Source organism: Oncorhynchus gorbuscha, unplaced genomic scaffold, assembly GCF_021184085.1.
Source record: "Oncorhynchus gorbuscha isolate QuinsamMale2020 ecotype Even-year unplaced genomic scaffold, OgorEven_v1.0 Un_scaffold_601, whole genome shotgun sequence".
NCBI classification, from domain to species: Eukaryota; Metazoa; Chordata; class Actinopteri; order Salmoniformes; family Salmonidae; genus Oncorhynchus; species Oncorhynchus gorbuscha.
In genome coordinates, this window is record NW_025745438.1 from 202978 (window position 1) to 223658 (window position 20681).

At 40.9% G+C, this 20681-nt stretch overlaps 1 protein-coding gene and 1 pseudogene across 1 annotated transcript; one reads left to right on the top strand and one right to left on the bottom strand.

The window, feature by feature from the left end:
• Window positions 1-875: 875 nt before the first annotated feature.
• Window positions 876-20681, top strand: part of LOC124019013 — a 25113-nt pseudogene continuing 5307 nt past the window's right edge.
• Window positions 16133-18178, bottom strand: LOC124019017 (zinc finger protein 2 homolog). The gene is made up of 2 exons (XM_046334359.1): window positions 17953-18178; window positions 16133-17547 (listed from the first exon to the last, which is right to left on the bottom strand). The coding sequence occupies exons 1-2, from the start codon at window positions 18161-18163 to the stop codon at window positions 16223-16225; spliced, it is 1536 nt and encodes a 511-aa protein (XP_046190315.1). The 5' UTR covers window positions 18164-18178; the 3' UTR covers window positions 16133-16222.

Genomic DNA, 20681 nt, shown 5'->3' on the forward strand with positions numbered 1-20681 from the left:
CCAGAGCGACTTACAAATTGGTGCATTCACCTTATGACATCCAGTGGAACAGTCACTTTACAATAGTGCATCTAAATCTTAAAGGGGGGGGTGAGAGGGATACTTATCCTATCCTATCCATTGACATGATTGGTTGACGGTAAGTGTATCAGTGCTTCCCGTATAAACACAAACTCCCTTCCTTGACTACTTCCTTCCAGCAGTGTGTATCAGGGAGATTCCTAGATGTGAGAAGTGTGCAGGAGGACCTGAGAGAAAGGAATGTGTAGTATTGATGTAAAAAGTTGTGTGTATAAACTGTAGGGTTACACATGGTGCTGGAGTTCAGATGTGTCCAGTGAGAGAAAGACAGGTTGAGGTTAACAGGATCACAGTAGTGCAGAAGGTGTTGTATGCTGAGGGAGTGAAGAGAGTAGTAGAGGAAGATGGGTCCAGGGTGAAGGATCCTAAGAGGATCCCTGTGATTAGGCGGAGGTCAATAGAGAGTGACAGGAATAACATGCTTCAGTAAGTTTTGGCCAAGTTCATGGCCATGGTTGTCAACTGTACCGCAGTAATAGAATGTAAAACACAGTGGATAGATGTTGTGGTGGCAGCTGTTGAGAAGTGCTTGGGTGTACAATATTTTACTGCAGAGTTACAAGGTGTTTTGAAGGATAATATCCCGTCCTCCCAGTCTGCTGGTCTGGTGTTGAATCAGAGGGCCAAAGTAGTGGAATAATGATGAGGTTTTAATGGGTGTAGGGTTAGTTGGTTTTTCACAAAGTGTAATGAATTCATACTACAGAATAGTAGGCTGATACACAGCCAACACACTAGGTGGGGGCGTGCATCTATAGTCATTGTTTGCGGACCGCCATAACAGTAAAGAAGAAGAAGACCACTTCCTTCTCAACATCTCTGGATCTGGTCTGTAAAGTGGAAGAATTATAAATCAATCCAATTTTATTGATCACATCCTTGTGTTTAGCAGATGTTATAGCGGGTGTAGCGAAATGCTTGTAACACATTGACTACTTCGGAGGTTGCATTGCTGTAAATGCTGCATGGTTCGCAGCACGTATAGCTTGTAATTTGTCTGGTATTTTTGTACGCTACACTTACTGGGCCTCAGACAATTAAAACTACCTGGAATCTCGGAAGAGGACGTTGTTCCAACAGACTCTGGGTTAGAGGTAGACGACAACAGTATTTTGGGTGAATAGTGTGTTGGTCGTTTTATTGACTTTAATAGATTACAATCTTATCCAGGGTCTTTCTGAAGTAAGATTAGGCTACATCAGACATATATTTGTCACAATGTAAGTCGAGTGTTGATATTTAAATGTACGTTTGTTCTGGTCTAGCTTTATCTGAACGCGGTAACAAAGAAAGTAACTAGTGTAGGCGAGCTACAGATTTACTGTCACGTTTTTTATTTGAAGAAACGCTGAAGAAAGAACGGCTTCAACGATGGATCGGGTAAGTTATGTCGACTTATTAATAGTTTTCCTACTGTGGTGTATAACATGTCTAGTTTAATCATCTTTGATCTTCCGTATCCATTCGTTCCATTTGAACAGCTGGACAAAATGGTGGTTATAAACACGTGGGATATTTTGTCCTTCAGCAAAGTAACCTACTAGCCTAAAACACACAGATTGATTCAAGGCAATGCGCAACAAGCTGGTCAAGTCAGAACCATGGAGAAATAATGAGGCCAAAGCTACAACTTGCAGTAGCGGTGTGTAGGTAAAAATCACCAGGGAAGAAAGCCAGAAAAATAGCCATATTACATGTGGTGATAATTGCATTGTTATAACCTGTTAGTTCATATGCCTTGACTCAGCTGAGACAAGAAGACAGTGGCAGAATACATTCAACCAGACCTTTGTTACATCATAGAACTAGAGAGCAACATCTGTCCTGTTAAGTTCAAAGAATGTTGCATGTAACAGTTACATGACCTTCAGAATGGTCGAGCAAGTGAATGTTTCTGACATTTCGGGAAACTAAACAACTATTGATTTAGAGTTACTGAAAAGTAAACATTTACATTTACATTTAAGTCATTTAGCAGACGCTCTTATCCAGAGCGACTTACAAATTGGTGCATTCACCTTATGACATCGAGTGGAACAGTCACTTTACAATAGTGCATCTAAATCTTTTAAGGGGGGGGGGTGAGAGGGATTAATTTATCCTATCCTAGGTATTCCTTAAAGAGGTGGGGTTTCAGGTGTCTCCGGAAGGTGGTGATTGACTCCGCTGTCCTGGCGTCGTGAGGGATTTTGTTCCACCATTGGGGGGCCAGAGCAGCGAACAGTTTTGACTGGGCTGAGCGGGAGCTGTACTTCCTCAGTTGTAGGGAGGCGAGCAGGCCAGAGGTGGATGAACGCAGTGCCCTTGTTTGGGTGTAGGGCCTGAGGTGCTTCCTCCACTGTTAAAGCACCATTTCAACTTCAACATCATCTAATTTAGTTTTCTACAGTGACAACTAAAAGATACCAAAAATCAGGGGTGCAACTTTCACTGGGATTGAGTGTATCTGCAGGAACAGTCACACCCATGGCCCTCACGCTAGCTCCACTTCTACCTACATAATATGTTAAGGAATCCCTAGTTATCTTTCCTTCCTTCCTAACTGTGCACTTGTTCACTTCCCTTCACTGATTTGAAAGGAAATGGCTGTTATAAAACATATGGTGGATTCTCCCACTATCACATGACTCCATCAATCCAATGATGTTTTTTTCTCTCTTTGGTACAATTGTCATAAGTATGTTGTAGATTTTCGTAACTGTAAGTACAACGATGTTCCTGTCATTTGTTAACAATACATTTAACTATCATTTAATCAAACTGCTAAAAGCGGAATTACGTAAATAAAATTATCAAGTGTCAAGTTTACATACCATATTTTTTTTTTTTTTTTTTTTGGCCCGTGTTTGTATGAAATTTGAAATGATGTAGTGTACAATGTACTGCTGAAATACTTGGGTGGTAAATTACAGTTTATTACACTCATTTTCTGAATGTTGACAGTTTTAAATGTGGATGCTGTTACAGTAATAAGACAAGTGGATCTTAAGCAATGTTACATGGGGCAGAAATTGCACCAGGCTACACCCATACCTTTTTACTGTAGGTTTCTACTACATGTTACAATACCCACATATCTGATGGTTTCTTCTATGTATTTACTGTATAAGGATACTGAAACTATGAGACTGACATTTTTCTCAACATTCTCCAAGTGGGATAACTAGCAGCAGTAGTTCTGGTGTTTAGGTTTTTCATCACTGGTTATTTGAACAACATGATTTAGCAGGTGTTACCATCTTTCACACGTTGGAAGGGGAGGCGACATCTACATCTTGAAAGAGGGGGTGGAGCTTTTCGTTTCTGTTCTGCTCTTTGTTCTACCATCAAGTTTTATACGTTTTTACATTTTGTAAAAAATATTCCATTTCTATTTTGAAAAATTAGCCAAAGTGAAATATACATGACATTTGTGGAAAGTAGTGAACGATGACACACTTCAGGAGAAAGGAGGTATTATAAGGATGCAGCCATCAATCAGAGATTTAGACTAAAGTAATCAAATGTTTGGTCTAATGATATTCTATGTACAATACTTCCTGTGTTCACCAGGACAGAGCTAGTCCGTCCCCCTCCACCCTGCCGGAGTCCCCTGGTCACAACTCTCCTGGTAGCTCCTTACTGCTGGGTCTGAAGAGGGTGTCTGTGCTGCTGGTCGACTGCAGGAAAACACCAGGGCAGAGTGGAACTGTGAGAGAAGGACACGAGGAGGGAGATCTGATTTCATCAAGTAAGAACAATGGGGTGTGTGGATGAGAACACAATCTGCTTCTGCAACTTCTGTTAATTGATTGATAAACAGTAAACACTCAGTGGCCAGAAAATTGTCGATCCAGTTTTGTGAATGGAGGTGTTCCTAATAAACTGACCATAGTGTATTTATTGAAGAGGGATGCAGGTAGCCTAGTGGTTAAGGCCAGTAATCGCAAGGTTGCTGGTTTGAATCTTTGCGCCAACAAGGTAAAACCATCTGTCTGCTCTTGAGCAAGGTACTTAACCCTTATTGCTCCTGTAAGTCGCTCTGGATAAGAGCGTCTGCTAAATAACAAATACTTTTTACAAAAATAATACTATATATGGACCTGTATTTCCAAAACCCAGTTATTCAATGTCTTTGTTTCACAGGGGACATACACTGTTGTTCTCTCAATGGGAGGGGCTTATCATCTGGGGAGCCTCAACAACATCCTGTTGCTGACGAGACAGAGAAGAGTCTCTCCAGATCAGAGCATCTCAAGAAACACCAGCAGGGACACACGGGGAAGAAACCTCACCACTGCTGCTCTGACTGTGGGAAGAGTTTCACTAGCAGGAGTGGCTTCATTATTCATTGTGATCAGTGTGGGAAGAGTTTTGCTGCATCTAACAACTTCAAATCTAATGTAAGAATTCATACAGGAGAGAAGCTTTATAGCTGTGATCAGTGTGGGAAGAGCTTCAAACATTCAGGCAGCCTGACTACACACCTGCGTGTACACACAGGAGAGAAGCCTTATAGTTGTGATCAGTGTGGGAAGAGCTTCAATCATTCAGTCAGCCTGACTACACACCAGCGAGCACACACAGGAGAGAAACCTTATAGTTGTGATCAGTGTGGGAAGAGCTTCAATCAGTCAGGAAACCTGACTATACACCAGCGAACACACACAGGAGAGAAGCCTTATAGTTGTGATCAGTGTGGGAAGAGCTTTGCTGTATCAGATAGACTAACTAGACACCAGCGAATACACACTGGAGAGAAGCCTTATAACTGTGGTCAGTGTGGAAAGAGCTTTACTGAGTTTCTGCACTGCACACCAGCAAACTCACACTGGAGAAAAGCCTTACAGCTGTGGTCAGTGTGGGAAGAGCTTTCTTATACTTTCCTCCCTGACTACACACCAGCGAACTCACACTGGAGAAAAGCCTTACAGCTGTGGTCAGTGTGGGAAGAGCTTTGCTGTAGCTTCCTCCCTGTCTACACACCAGCAAATTCACACTGGAGAAAAGCCTTATAGTTGTGTTCAGTGTGGGAAGAGCTTTGCTCGATCAGAAAAACTAACTACACACCAGCGGATACACACAGGAGAGAAGCCTTATAGCTGTGAACATTGTGGAAAGAGCTTTGCTCAATCAGACAAACTAACTAGACACCAGCGGATACACACAGGAGAGAAGCCTTATAGCTGTGAACATTGTGGAAAGAGCTTTGCTCAATCAGATAACCTGTATTCACACCAGCGAACACACACTGGAGAGAAGCCATATAGCTGTTATCAGTGTGGGAAGAGCTTTGCTCTAGCTTCCTCCCTGACTGCACACCACAGAACACACACTGGAGAGAAGCCTTATAGCTGTTATCAGTGTGGGAAGAGCTTTTCTCAATCAGCTTCCCACCTGACTGCACACCACAGAATACACACAGGAGAGAAACCTTATAGTTGTGATCAGTGTGGAAGGGGCTTTTCTCAATCAGTAAACCGGAATTTACACCAGCAACACACACAGGAGAGAAGCCTTATAGCTGTGATCAGTGTGGGAAGAGCTTTGCTGCAGGTTCCTCCCTGACTACACACCAGCGAATTCACACAGGAGAGAAGCCTTATAGCTGTGATCAGTGTGGGAAGAGCTTGCTGCAGGTTCCACCCTGACTACACACCAGCGAACACACACTGGAGAGAAACCTTATTAGCTGTGATCATTGTGGAAAGAGCTTTGCTCAATCACAAAAACTAACTAGACACCAGCGAACACACACTGGAGAGAAACCTTATTAGCTGTGATCATTGTGGAAAGAGCTTTAATCAGTCAGGGGCCCTGAAATCACACAAGCAAACACACACTGGTGAGAAAGAAGCCTTATATCTGTGATCAGTGTGGGAAGCGTTTCAGTCAGTTATGGACCCTTTATTCACACCAGTGAAGCTCTGTTTATTTAGGGCCAATGAGAAAGAAACAGAAAGCACAAACTTGCTGTAATTAGATAACCTGAATTCACACCAGCAAATACACGCTGGAAAAGCCTTATAGCTGTGTTTCATCTCCTCCCTTCTGGCACCGTTTCCAGATCCCTAAATAAAGGATAACATCAAATGTATTTCTATAGCCCTTCTTACATCAGCTGATATCTCAAAGTGCTGTACAGAAACCCAGCCTAAAACATCAAACAGCAAGCAATGCAGGATCAGTAGAAAACATCTAGTAAACAGTCATATCCATCTCCCATTATTAAACAGTTGCCTCAGTCTGATCACCATGGTAACCTCTGTGCAGCATAATATGCAGCTCTGATCTAGAATCAGGTCTCCCTGTTTTTGTAATATCAATACATTGATCTAAATGGATAAATGTTATCATAGGAAATGTCATAGTGAACCTGTGGGGGGATGTTGATAATTGTATCTTCTTTCATATACTCATGATACTATTATTATTAAATGTCATTATGTAGAATAATGTTTCAACAACAGGTTTATATTCATGTATTCAATTGATCAATACATTCAATCCAATTATCTTCTAAACAAGAAGTTATCACTTAAATGTTGTATTTTATAAATCTGTATTGATTAAAATGTTCCTAAATATAATCCATAATATATTGGATAATTATTTCCATGAGTTCAAGGCAAGATCTCTGCATACTGTGTCTTGTAACAACGGTTAATGTAATGACTTTTAGATTTATAATGTAATAAAACTGGTAAATGTAACATCTTGTTGGTTAATATGTTGAAATGTTGTCTAATAACCTTTTCCACTTAATGTAATAAGTTATTGGTATCAAGTAACAACTGTTTTTAATGAATAATGTAATAACTTAAACCGATCATCTAATAACACCTAAACCAATGTTTAATGTGTTACTTCACCAATGTTAATGCACATACCACCCTCCACCAATTACAAACCCACACACACAAACCTATGCCCTTGTACTCTTACACAAACAAGCACACAGTTATAGACACATTGATTTAAAAAAAATGAAATAACAATTAATCGGTAGTTCTTATATTCAATGAGACAGGGGGCTCGGTCGGGCAAGAAGAAGGAGGATTGGGAAACTGCAAATAACAATAAACTGAACTCCGCCTCCGGGTTGCAAACCAAATTAAAACTCTAAACTTCAAAGTTTCCTGTGGTCACTTGTATGAACATATACAGAAAGTGTCATGAATTTCTGCCCTGTTATTATTTCTATTCATTACGGAATAGTAGGCTGATAAATAGACAAATCATTTGGAGTCCTGCATAAGTAACAATTGTTTGCAGACGGTCATAATACCAAAGAAGAAGACCCCTTCCTTCACAACAGCTCTGCTCGGTGAAGCGCAGCAAGTATGAATGTCCTGACTTCTGCCAAGGTTGCATCGCCTTAAATGCTGTATGGCCACTGCAAACGTCGGATTGAACATACATCGGACTTTACTGTTTCACTTTAAGGATGGCGCAGCGCTAATCGGTGTTTTATTTACGAGGCCACTCTTACTGGGCCTCAGCCAATACAAAATATCTGGACGCTCGAAGAGAACGTTGTCACAGAAAGAGGCGAAGAGAGAGGCCCAACTCGAGGGAAAATCTGTCGCCCTCCAGTAGGTGGTGTTTTTTCGATCGACCAGGCAAGGAGTTTTGTGTGGAGGTCAATGAAAATGTGTTGAATTTGGTCAATAAAAAACGAATGGCTTATTTGTTATGTGAGGTTTATTTGATCGAATATAAGTTTCTTAGTCTGCACTCCTAAAACCGCTATAAGCCCTTGGCGGGACGCTTTTGCGTCTTCCATTCAGAGAACCGCTACACGCCCTATAAAGGCATCTTGCCATGAGCTCATTTGAAAGACAATAGCAAATAATTTCTCTATCTAAGATGTTTTTGTTGTTTCTATAAATACCTTAGATTTGTGATTTTAGATTTTATTCGCAAATATAAAAACAATACAACCACACGTGGACATAATGCATTTACTATCATTCAGGATGATACTTAAACAGTGAAACATGTCATGTACAGTTTAAATAGATTCATGATATAATACAAAAGTATTTTCTAGCATAATGACTCCCTAAACCGCCTCACCCACTTGAAGAGAGGTGTTGATGACTATATACAGTAGGTGGCGGCACCTTTTAAACACCACAGAAGAAGCTGAAAAGCATCAACAGGAAGTACTTTGTTATCATCCTCTAACTAGTTTTCAAACCAAATATAATTCAACCGGTTTTTGCAGGATGTAAGATTAGTCTAAATGAGACGTTAATTTGTCACAACTTAAATGGAGTTTTGATATTTATGAAGTTGTGGTCGAGCTTTTCTTTATCTGAACGCTGTGACTAAGAAAGTAACTGTAGCATTTTATTTTTTATAAAGAATACAGTAACGTCAGCTTCCACGATGGATCGGGTAAGTTTGGTTGACTTTTATTAATAGTATACCTATTGTGGTGTTTTAAATGTTTAGGTCCAGTTTTCACGTGTGATCTTCCACATATTAGTTTGATTTGAACAGCAGGAGAAAAGAAACCACGGTGGTAATTTCAGCCAAGTAGCCTACTAGCTCATCGCACACAGATTGATGAAACAAGGCAATGCGAAACAAGCAGGTCAAGTCAGAACCAGGGAGAAATAATTAGGAATCGCCTAAAATAATTATGTATATAAACCCTGGATTGTTGATGCTTTATATTGGCCATTGAGAGTATTTAAAAGTACCGGTTAACTTATTTGAACACCTCAAATTGTTTCTCCAGATGTCAGTTCGACCACCCAGCGTTTATACACTAATTTGTTGCGCCCAAATAAAGAAAACGACCATTGAAAATAGGTGATTTCTGTTGCTAGGCTACCAGTTACGGGGCTTCTGTTAGCTGGTGTGCGCGCGCGTCTTTATGCGGAAGTAATACAACAATGGTAGCTCGTGTCGAAGAATGATATGGAGTTAATATTAGTCAAAGTATTGAGCATATCCTCCGCGCAAATAAGCATCAGAAATTGTCCTTATTTAGCATATCAAGACCTCAGTCTAGAGCTTAAAATATACAATGTAGGCCTACTGTCAGTATTTGTCGTCATATTCAGAAAACAAGATGTCCACATAGGGCTATCACAGGATATTCTATGTTTCCATATCCGCCCATAGGAAATGTCCATGTGTTATATTCAGAGTAATCCCAATATCATCTGTCTAAAATAAAATAGTTTTGATATATAGTTTTTTTTTTACATTAGAACTTAAAAAAACACTGGAACAAAGACATCTGGATTGTTTTGAAACAGTTGAAGTCGGAAGTTTACATACACCTTATCCAAATACATTTAAACTCAGTCTTTCACAATTCCTGACATTTAATCCTAGTAAAAAGTCCCTGTTTTAGGTCAGTTGGGATCACCACTTTATTTAAGAATGTGACATTTCAGAATAAAAGTAGAGAAGGATTTATAAGCTTTTATTTCTTTCATCACATTCCCAGTGGGTTAGAAGTTTACATACACTCAATTAGTATTTGGTAGCATTGCCTTTAATTTGTTTAAGGTGGGTCAAACGTTTCGGGTAGCCTTCCACAAGCTTCCCACAATAAGTTGGGTGAATTTTGTCCCATTCCACCTGACAGAGCTGGTGTAACTGAGTCAGGTTTGTAGGCCTCCTTGCTCACACATGCTTTTTCAGTTCTGCCCACAAATGTTCTATAGGATTGAGGTCAGGGCTTTGTGATGGCCACTCCAATACCTTGACTGTGTTATCCTTAAACCATTTTGCCACTACTTTGGAAGTATGCTTGGGGTCATTGTCCATTTGGAAGACCCATTTGCGACCAAGTTTTAACTTCCTGACTGATATCTTGAGATGCCGCTTCAATATATCCACATAATTTTCTACCCTCATGATGCCATCTATTTTGTGAAGTGCACCAGTCCCTCCTGCAGCAAAGCACCCCCACAACATGATGCTGCCACCCCCAGTGCTTCACGGTTGGGATGGTGTTTTTAGGCTTGCAAGCCTCCCCCTTTTTCCTCCATACATAACGATTGTCATTATGGCCAAACAGTTCTATTTCTGTTTCATCAGACCAGAGGACATTTCTCCAAAAAGTACAATCTTTGTCCTCATGTGCAGTTGCAAACCATAGTCTGGCTTTTCTTTGGCAGTTTTGGAGCAGTGGCTTCTTCCTTGCTGAGCGGCCTTTCAGGTTATGTCGATATAGGACTCTTTTTACTGTGGATATAGATACTCTTGTACCCGTTTCCTCCAGCATCTTCACGAGGTCCTTTGCTGTTGTTCTAGGATTCATTTGCACTTTCCGCACCAAAGTACGTTCATCTCTAGGAGACAGAACGCGTCTCCTTCCTGAGCGGTATGAAGGCTGCGTGGTCCCATGGTGTTTATACTTGTATACTATGTAAACGTCTGACCTACTAGAATTGTGATACAGTGAATTAATCGGTCTGTAAACAATTGTTGGAAAAATGACTTGTGTCATGCACAAAGTAGATGTCCTAACTGACTTGCCAAAACTATACTTTGTTAACAACAAATTTGTGGAGTGGTTGAAAAACAAGTTTTAATGACTCCAACCAAAGTGTATGTAACCTTCCGACTTCAACTGTATATATCCTAACATCACTTTACAAGGTTCTCTTCAAGAGTCCATATTTCTATTGGCTGAGGCCCAGTAAGGTTAGCCTCGTAAATACCGGACTGATTACCGCTGCGCTAGATTTGTGTTTGGTGGAGTGTGGTATGTGCATTAACATTAGTAAATTAACACATTAAAACATTGATTTCGGTGTTTTTACATGATCGGTTGAAGTCATTATGTTATTCATCACAAAAGTTGTTACTCACCTGACTGATAACGTAACTTATTACATTAAATGGAAAAAGTTATACTATAACAATTCCACATTTTATCATATTAACCAACAAGACATTACATTTACTGGTTTTATTACATTGTAAATCGAAAAGTTATTACATTAACCGTTGTTACAAGACACAGTATACATAGTTCATGCCTGGACCTCATGGATATTATTATCCAAAATAATATTGATTAGTTTTAGGAACATAAGTCAATTTAGATTTGTTTGTTATTATAATAAAAATATAACATTGAAGTGATATATTCATGTTTAGAATACAATGGATTGAATTTATTGATCAATTGAATACATTAATATATACATACCTATTGTTGAAACCTTATTCCGCGTGAGATTTAATGACAATAGTACCATGAGTATATGAAAGATTATCCCCCCACACACAGGTTCACTGTGACATCTATGATAACATTTATCCACTCAAATCACAAATGTGCGATATTACATAGACACAGGGGAGACCTGATCCTAGATCAGAGCTGCATATTATGCTCCACAGAGGTTACCATGGTGATCAGACTGAGGCAACTGTTTAAGAATGGGAGATGGATATGACTGTTCACTAGATGTTTTCTATTGATCCATTATTTAGGGATCTGGAACGGTCCGGATAGGAGGGAGATGAAATATGTCATGCTTGTGTTTTCTCATTGGCCCTAAATGAACGAAGCTCTTCCCACATACAGTATCAGTCAAAAGTTTGGACACACCTACCCATTCAAGGTTGTTGTTTTAAACTATTTTCTACATTGTAGAATAATAAAGAATCAAATCAAATTTAATTTGTCACATGCGCCGAAAACAAGTGCAGACCTGGACATCAAATGCTTACTTACAAGCCCTTAACCAACAGTACAGTTCAAGAAGATGAGCTAAAGTAAAAACTTGTAAAAAAGTAACACAAAAACAATAACAGTAACGAGGCTATATAAAGGGGGTACCAGTACCGAATCAGTGTGCAGGTTAGAGGTAATTTGTACATGTAGGTCGGGGTGAAGTGACTATGCATAGATAATAAACCGCGAGTAGCAGCAGTGTACAAAACAAATGAGGGGGGTGTCAATGTAATAGATGGGTGGCCATTTGATTAATTGTTCAGCAGCCTTACGGCTTGGGGGTAGAAGCTGTTTTAGAAGCCTCTTGGACCTAGACTTGGCGCTCAGGTACTGCTTGCTGTGCGGTAGCAGAGAGAACAGTCTATGACTAGGGTGACTGGAGTCTGACACTTTTATGGGCTTTCCTCTGACACCACCTATTATATAGGTTCTGGATGGCAGGAAGCTTGGCCCCATTGATGTACTGGGCCGTAGGCACTACCCTCTGTTGCGCCTTACGGTCAGATGCCGAGCAGTTGCCATACCAGGCGGTGATGCAACAGTTCAGGATTCTCTCGATGGTGCAGCTGTAGAACCTTTTGAGGATCTGAGGACCCATGCCAAATCTTTTCAGTCTCCTGAGGGGAATAGGATTTGTCGTGCCCTCATCACAACTGTGTTTGGACCATGATAGATCTTTGGTGATGTGGACACCAAGGAACTTGAAACTCTTAACCCGCTCCACTACAGCCCCATTGATGTTAATGGGGGCCTGTTCGGCCCTCCTTTGCCTGTAGTCCATGATCAGCTACTTTGTCTTGCTCACATTGTGGGAGAAGTTTCTGTCCTGGCACCACACTGCCAGTTTTTTGACCTCCTCCCTATAGGTTGTCTCCTTGTTGATCAGGACTACCACTGTTGTGTCGTCAGCAAACTTAATGATGGTGTTGGAGTCGTGTTTGGCCACGCAGTCGTGGAAGAACAGGGAGTACAGGAGGGGACTAAGTACACACCCCTGAGGGGCCCGTGTTGAGGATCAGCGTGGCGGACGTGTTGTTGCCTACCCTTACCACCTGGGGTTAGCACATCAGGAAGTCCAGGATCCAGTTGCAGAGGGAGGCGTTTAGTCCCAGGGTCCTTAGCTTAGTGATGAGCTTCATGGGCACTATGGTGTTGAACGCTGAGCTGTAGTCAATGAACAGCATTCTCACATAGGTGTTCCTTTTGTCCAGGTGGGAAAAGGCAGTGTGGAGTACGATTGAGATTGCATCATCTGTGGATCTGTTGGGACGATATACGAATTGGAGTGGATCTAGGATATCCAGGAGGATGCTGTTGATGCGAGCCATGACCAGCCTTTCAAAGCACTTCATGGCTACCGATGTGAGTGCTACGGGGTGGTAATCATTTAGGTAGGTTACCTTTGATTCCTTGGGCACAGGGACTATGGTGGTCTGCTTGAAACATGTAGGTATTACAGACTCAGTCAAGGAGTCAAGGAGGGGATGAAAATGTCAGTGAAGACACTTTCCAGTTGGTCCACGCATGCTTTGAGTACACGTCCTGGTAATTCATCTGGCCCCGCGGTTTTGTGAATGTTGACCTGTTTAAAGGTCTTGCTCACATCGTCTACCGAGAGCATTTTCACATAGTCATCCACAACAGCTGGTGCTGTCATGCATGCTTCAGTGTTACTTGCCTCGAAGCGAGCATAAAAAGCATTTAGCTCATCTGGTAGGCCCGCAGCACTGGGCAGCTCGCGTCTGTGTTTCCATTTGTAGTCCGTAAGAGTTTAAGCCCTGCCACATCCGACGAGCATCAGAGCAGGTGTAGTAGGATTCAATCTTAATCCTTTATTGACGCTTTGCTTGTTTGATGGTTCGTCTGAGGGCATCACCGGATTTCTTATAGGCGTCCGGATTAGCGTCCTGCTCCTTGAAAGCTGTAGCTCTAGCCTTTAGCTCAATTCAGATGTTGCCTGTAATCCATGGCTTCTGGTTGGGATATGTACTTACAGTCACTGCGGTGACGACGTCATCGATGCACTTATTGATGAAGCTGATGACTGAGGTGGTATACTCCTCAATGCCATTGGATGAATCCTGGAACATATTCTAGTCTGTGCTAACAAAACAGTCCTGTAAGCGTAGCATCCGCTTCACCTGACCACTTCCATATTGATCTAGTCACTGGTACATCCTGCTTTAGTTTTTGCTTGTAAGCAGGAATCGGGAGGATATAATCAGGAGGATATAATTATGGTCGGATTTGCCAAATGGAGGGCGGGGGAGAGCTTTGTAAGCACCTCTGTGTGTGAAGTAAAGGTGGTCCAGAGTTGTATTCCCTCTGGTTGCACATGTGACATGCTGGTAAGAGTTTGGCCAAACTGATTTGTTTGCCTACATTAAAGTCCCTGGCCTCTAGGAGCGTCGCTTCTGGGTGAGCATTTTCTTGTTTTCTTATGGCCTTAGAGTGTTTTTTTTTTTGCGGTCTTAGTGCCAGCATCGGTCTGTGGTGGTAAATAGACGGCTATGAATAATATAGATGAGAAATCTCTTGGTAGATAGTGTGGTCTACAGCTTATCATAAGGTATTCTACCTCAGGCGAGCAATACCTCGAGACTTCTTTAATATTAGACATCACGCACCAGCTGTTATTGACAAAAAGACACACACCACCACCCCTAGTCTTACCAGACGTAGCTTCTCTGATCTGCCGGTGCATTGAAAATCCCTCCAGCTCTATATTATCTGTGTTGTCGTTCAGCCACGACTCGGTGAAACATAAGATATTACAGTTCTTAATGTCCTGTCGGTAGGATAATCGTAGGACATCAATTTTATTTTCCAATGATTGCATGCCAGCAAATAGAATTGATCACAGTGGAAGTTTACTCGCTTCCCTACAGATTCTTAAAAGGCACCCCGTTATGCGTCCTCTTTTCCGTCTTTTCTTCACGCAAATGATGGGGAAATGGGCCTGTTCCCGGGAGAACAGTATATCTTTCTTGTGTGACTTGTTAAAGGAAAAAGCTTCTTCCAGTTCGTGGTGGGTAATCCCAGTTCTGATGTCCAGAAGTTATTTTTTGGTCATAAGAGATGGTAGAAGTAACATTATGTACAAAATAAGTTAAAAAATAAGTTACAAATGCAAAAAAAAAAAAAAAAATTGTATAATTGGTTACGGGCATGTAAAACGTCAGCCATCTTTTTCGGCGCCATCTTAACAAGAAGACCTCAAAACTATGAAATAACACATATAGAATCATGTAGTAACCAAAAAAAGTGTTAAACAAATCAAAACATATTTGAGATTCTTCAAAGTGGCCACCCTTTGCCTTGATGAAAGCTTTGCACATTCTTGGCATTCTCTCAACTAGGTTCATGAGGTAGTCACCTGGATGCGTGTGAGCCAATCAGTTGTGTTGTGACAAGGTAGGGGTGGTATTCAAAAGATAGCCCTATTTGGCAAAATACCAAGTCCATATGGTGGCAAGAACAGCTCAAATAAGAAAAGTGTATACGGTCTGTCGCAAACACCATCAAGCACTATGATGAGCTTCTCTCATGAGGACCGCCACAGGAAAGGAAGACCCAGATTCACGTCTGCTGCAGAGTAAAAGCTCATTAGAGTTACGAGGCTCAGAAATTATTGCCCAAATAAATGCTTCGCATAGTTCGAGTAACAGACACATCTCAACATCAACTGTTTTTGTATTTGTATTTTTTATTTAAAACTTTAATTTAACCTTCTCTGTTCAGAGGAGACTGCGTGAAATCAGGCCTTCATGGTCGAAATGCTGCAAAGAAACCACTAATAAAAGGACACCAATAGGATGAACAGACTTGCTTGGGCCAAGAAACACGAGCAATGGACATTAGACCAGTTGAAATCAATCAGATTTAAGTGCAAGTTTTTGCGAACTTTCAAAGTTCTTGAAATATTCCATATTGACTGACCATGTCTTAAAGTAATGATGTACTGTTGTTTCTCTGTGCTTATTTGAGATGTTCTTGCCCTAATATGGACTTGGTCTTTTACCAAATAGGGCTAACTTCTGTATACCACCCCTACCATGTCACAACAACTGATTGGCTCAAAGGCATTAAGAAGGAAAGAAATACCACAAATGAACATCTAGCAAGGCACACCTGTTAATTGAAATGCATTCCAGGTGACTAACTCATGAAGCTGGTTGAGAGAATGCCAAGAGTGTGCAAAACTGTCAAAGGCAAAGGGCGGCTACTTTGAAGAATCTTAAATATATTTTGAATTATTTAACATTTTTCTTGGTTACTACATGATTCCATATGTGTTATGTCAATAGTTTCTGTCTTCACTATTATTCACTATATGTCACTTCACTATATCTCTTCACTATTATTCTACAATGTAGAAAATACAAAAAATGAAAACCCTGGAATGTGTAGGTGTGTCCAAACTTTTGACTGGTACTGTATGTCTATCTAATGTTTCTCTCCAGTGTGTGTTAGCTGGTGTGTTTTCAGGTTTAATGATTGACTGAAGCTCTTTCCACAATGATCACAGCTGTAAGGCTTCTCTCCGGTGTGTGTTCGCTGGTGTGTATTCAGGTGTACTGATTGACTGAAGCTCTTTCCACAATGGTCACATCTGTAAGGTTTCTCTCCTGTGTGTGTTCGCTGGTGTGTATTCAGGTGTACTGATTGACTGAAGCTCTTGCCACACTGATAACAGCTATAGGGCTTCTCTCCAGTGTGTGTTCGCTGGTGTGTAGTCAGGGTGGAAGCTAGAGCAAAGCTCTTCCCACATAGACAGACATAAGTTTTCTCTCCAGTGTGTGTTTGATGGTGTCTAATCAGGGAGGAGACTACAGCAAAGCTCTTCCCACACTGATCACAGCTATAAGGCTTCTCTCCACTGTGTGTTAGCTGGTGTCTATTCAGGGTGGAAGCTACAGCAAAGCTCTTCCCACACTGATCACAGCTATAAGGCTTCTCTCCTGTGTGTGTTCGCTGGTGTATAGTTAGTTTTTCTGATAGAGCAAAGCTCTTTCCACACTGATAACAGCTATAAGGCTTCTCTCCAGTGTGTGTTCGATGGTGTCTAATCAGGGAGGAAACTACAGCAAAGCTCTTCCCACACTGATCACAGCTATAAGGCTTCTCTCCTGTGTGTGTTCGCTGGTGTATAGTTAGTTTTTCTGATACAGCAAAGCTCTTTCCACACTGATAACAGCTATAAGGCTTCTCTCCAGTGTGTGTTCGATGGTGTCTAATCAGGGAGGAAACTACAGCAAAGCTTTTCCCACACTGTTCACAGCTATAAGGCTTCTCTCCAGTGTGTGTAACCTGGTGTCTACTCAGGGTGGAAGCCACCGCAAAGCTCTTTCCACACTGATCACAGATAAAAGGCTTCACTCCAGTTTGTGTTAGCTGGTGTGTAGTCAGGTTGCTTGACTGATTGAAGCTCTTTCCACCATCAAGGCAGGGGTAAGGCCTCTCCCCTGCATGAATTTGCAGATGAGATTGGAAGACGTTAGAAGCAGTGAAACTCTTCCCGCACTGAGAGCAGCAGTACAGTTTCTCCCGGGTGTGAATCCACTGGTGAATAATGAAATCACTCCTGCTAGTGAAACTCTTCCCACAGTCAGAGCAGCAGTGTTGAGGTTTCTTCCCTATACATCTCTGCTGGTGTTTCTTGGGGTGCTCTGGTCTATAGAGACACTTCTCTGTCTCGTCAGCAACACAATGTTGTTGAGGGTCTGCAGATGACAAGCCCCTCCAACTGAGAGAATGGTTAGTGCTGTCCCCTGTGAAACAAAGACATTGAATAACTATCTTTTGGAAATATAGGTCCATAAAGAAATACTATATTTAAAAAATGTGTTTGTTATATAGCAGACTCTCTTCTCCAGCGCAACTTACAGGAGCAATTAGGGTTTAGTACCTTGCTCAAGGGCAGACAGATTTTTCACCAAGTCGACTCAGAGATTTGAACCAGCAACCTTTATTAGTGGCCCAACGCTCTTAACCACTAACCTACCTGCTGCCCTTATCAATATTCACTCATTGGCCAGTTTATTAGGTACAACCCCCTCCATTCATGAAACTGGAGCGACAATTTACTGGCCACTGAGTGTTTACTGTTTATCAATGAATTAACAGAAATGCAGAATCAGATTTGTAATCTCATCCACACACCACATTGTTCTTACTTGATGAAATCAAATCTTCATCTCCCTCCTCGTGTCCTTCTCTCACAATTCCACTCTGCCCTGGTGTTTTCCTGCAGTCGACCAGCCACACAGACACCCTCTTCAGATCCAGCAGTAAGGCGCTACCAGGAGAGTTGTGACCAGGGGACTCCGGCAGGTTGGAAGGGGACGGACTAGCTCTGTCCTGGTGACCACAGGAAGAATTGTACATAGAATATCATTAGACCAAACATTTGATTACTTTAAATCTCTCTAAATCTCTGATTGATTGGTGCATACTTGTAATATCGCATTTCTCCTGAAGTGTGTCACTGATCACTACTTTCCACAACATTTTCAATCACTTTGCCAAATATTTCAGATGGAAGTGGTTTATATATATATATATATATATATTTTTTTTTTTTTTACAAATTTCAAAATTGATAACACTTGGAATGCCCCGTCTTATGTTCAGAATGTTTGATTGAGCATTCATTGGAGTTGAACATCTTTCACCCGAGTTAATCTTAGTTAAATTCTGGGTTAAGTGTCACATAATTAGTCAACTGCTCGCTTAAGTTCTGGGTTCATAAGTGGAGAGATTAAGAGATGGTAGAACAAGGAGAAGAACCGGAATGAGAAGCTCCACCCCTCTTTCAAGATACGGGCTAAATGTCCCTCCCTTCCGAAATGTGACAGATGGTAACACCTGCAAAATCATGATTGGTTCAAATAACCAGTGACACAAAACCTAAACACCAGAACTATTGCTGCTCGTTATCCCACTTTTGGAGCATGTTGAGAAAAATCTCAGTCTCATAGTTTCAGTATTCTTATACAGTACATTTGTAACAGTATAACTTTAGACCGTCCCCTCGCCCATACCAGGGCACGAACCACCACACCCACGAAGAATCGTTACCCATCGCTCCACAAAAGCTGCGGCCCTTGCAGAGCAAGGGGAACCACTACTTCAAGGTCTCAGAGCAAGTGACATCACCGATTGAAACGCTATTTAGCGAGCACCACCGCTAACTAGCTAGCTGTTTCACATCCGTTACACATACATGGAAGAAACCATCAGTTATAGGGGTATTGTGGCATGTAGTAGAAACCTACAGTAAAAAGGTATGGGTGTTGCCTGGTGCAATTTCCGCCCCATGTAACATTGTTTAAGATCCACTTTTCTATGTGACTTGTTACTGTAACAGCAGCCACATCTAAAAATCAACAACATTCAGAAAATGAGTGGAATAAACCGTAATTTACCACCCAAGGATTTCAGCAGTACATTGTACACTACACCATTATTTCAAATTTCATTTTTATATATATTTTATATGTTCGTAAACTTGACACTTTATAATTTTGGTTTTGTAGATCAGTTTTTAGCAGTTTGATTAAATTATAGTAAAATGGATTAACAAATGACAGGAAATATTTTCTAAAGTAATCAATTGAAAAAGGCCTAAGTGTTTTGAAACATATTTTTGTGCTTCGAGTTGTGAAAATGTACCATTGGATTGGGCTAGTCATGGGCTAGTGGGAGTGAAGGAAAGTGAACAAGTGCACACTTAGGGAGGACGGAAAGATAATTAGGGATTCCTTAACATATTATGTAGGCAGAGGCGGCGCTAGCGTGAGGGCCATGGGTGCGACTGTTCCTGCAGATGAATCAATAAAATACAAAGGAAAATTATGTGAACATCCCATTATTTAACACTATAAGCATTATTTAACCCTACAAAACATGGCAAATGTATATGATTGAATTAAATCCTGGAATTGGTCTAGGTGGTTGTTGCTTATTTTATAAAGCAATGTACCCTACTGTCAGTATACCTCCTTGAGGGGTCCCCTGGGACTAGTAGCTACGCTGCTGGTGGGGGAAGGAACAGGGTATTTATTTAGTAAGTCATTTATTAAGTGTTAATAGTTTAAATTAAGTTAACACACGGCCAGGACTTGAGGTAGACCTACTTTAGAAGAATCCAACAATGACGCATTTTGTAGTTTTGTAATTTTACATGGTCTAACATATCTGTAGGCAGGAATTAGGAAACAAAACATTCAAAAGAACATAATAGCATATTCTGAGTTTAAAGGTAGTTTCAGTGATATGATGTAGGCTATATGCACAAAGTAAACAGCATAGTGAGTCAATAACATGGACTTAATAAAGGCAGAACTAGTCACTTTAAATAACACCGCTTTAATAATGTTTACATATCTCATTACTCATCTCATATGTATATAGTGTATTCTATAGCATCTACTGCATCTTGCCTATGCCGCACGGCCATCGCTCATCCATATATTTATATGTACATATTCTTATCCATCCCTTTACATTTGTGTGTATAATGTAGTTGTGAATGTGTTAGATTACTTGTTAGATATTACTGCAATGTCGAAATTTGAAGCACAAGCACTCCGCTACACTCGCATTAACATCTGCTAACCATGTGTATGTGACCAATAAAATGTAATTTTATTTCCGCAATAACCAAGAACGTTGAACCGCGAGGCTAAACTTCTCCAATGTTTTGGTCCCATGGCTACCATGCTGGAAGAGCATGAAGCATACCCTTTGCACAAATACTGTGAGTGACTGTGTGAGAGTGAAGTCTTGCATCTCGCTCATTGCAATATCTGCGGTGCTGCTTGTGGCATCGTTTTGCTGAGTCTACCTTTAATGTAGCTTATTTTACAGTCACTATGCAATTTAGTTTTAATTCTTATAGTAA

Bases quoted from the DNA above. Each gene is read 5' to 3' on its own strand.
- LOC124019017 (XM_046334359.1), bottom strand. From the start codon at position 18,163: ATGTACAATTCTTCCTGTGGTCACCAGGACAGAGCTAGTCCGTCCCCT. The intron at 17,548-17,952 runs GTAAGAACAATG...TTTGTTTCACAG, and splicing joins TGAAGATTTGATTTCATCAA to GGGACAGCACTAACCATTCT.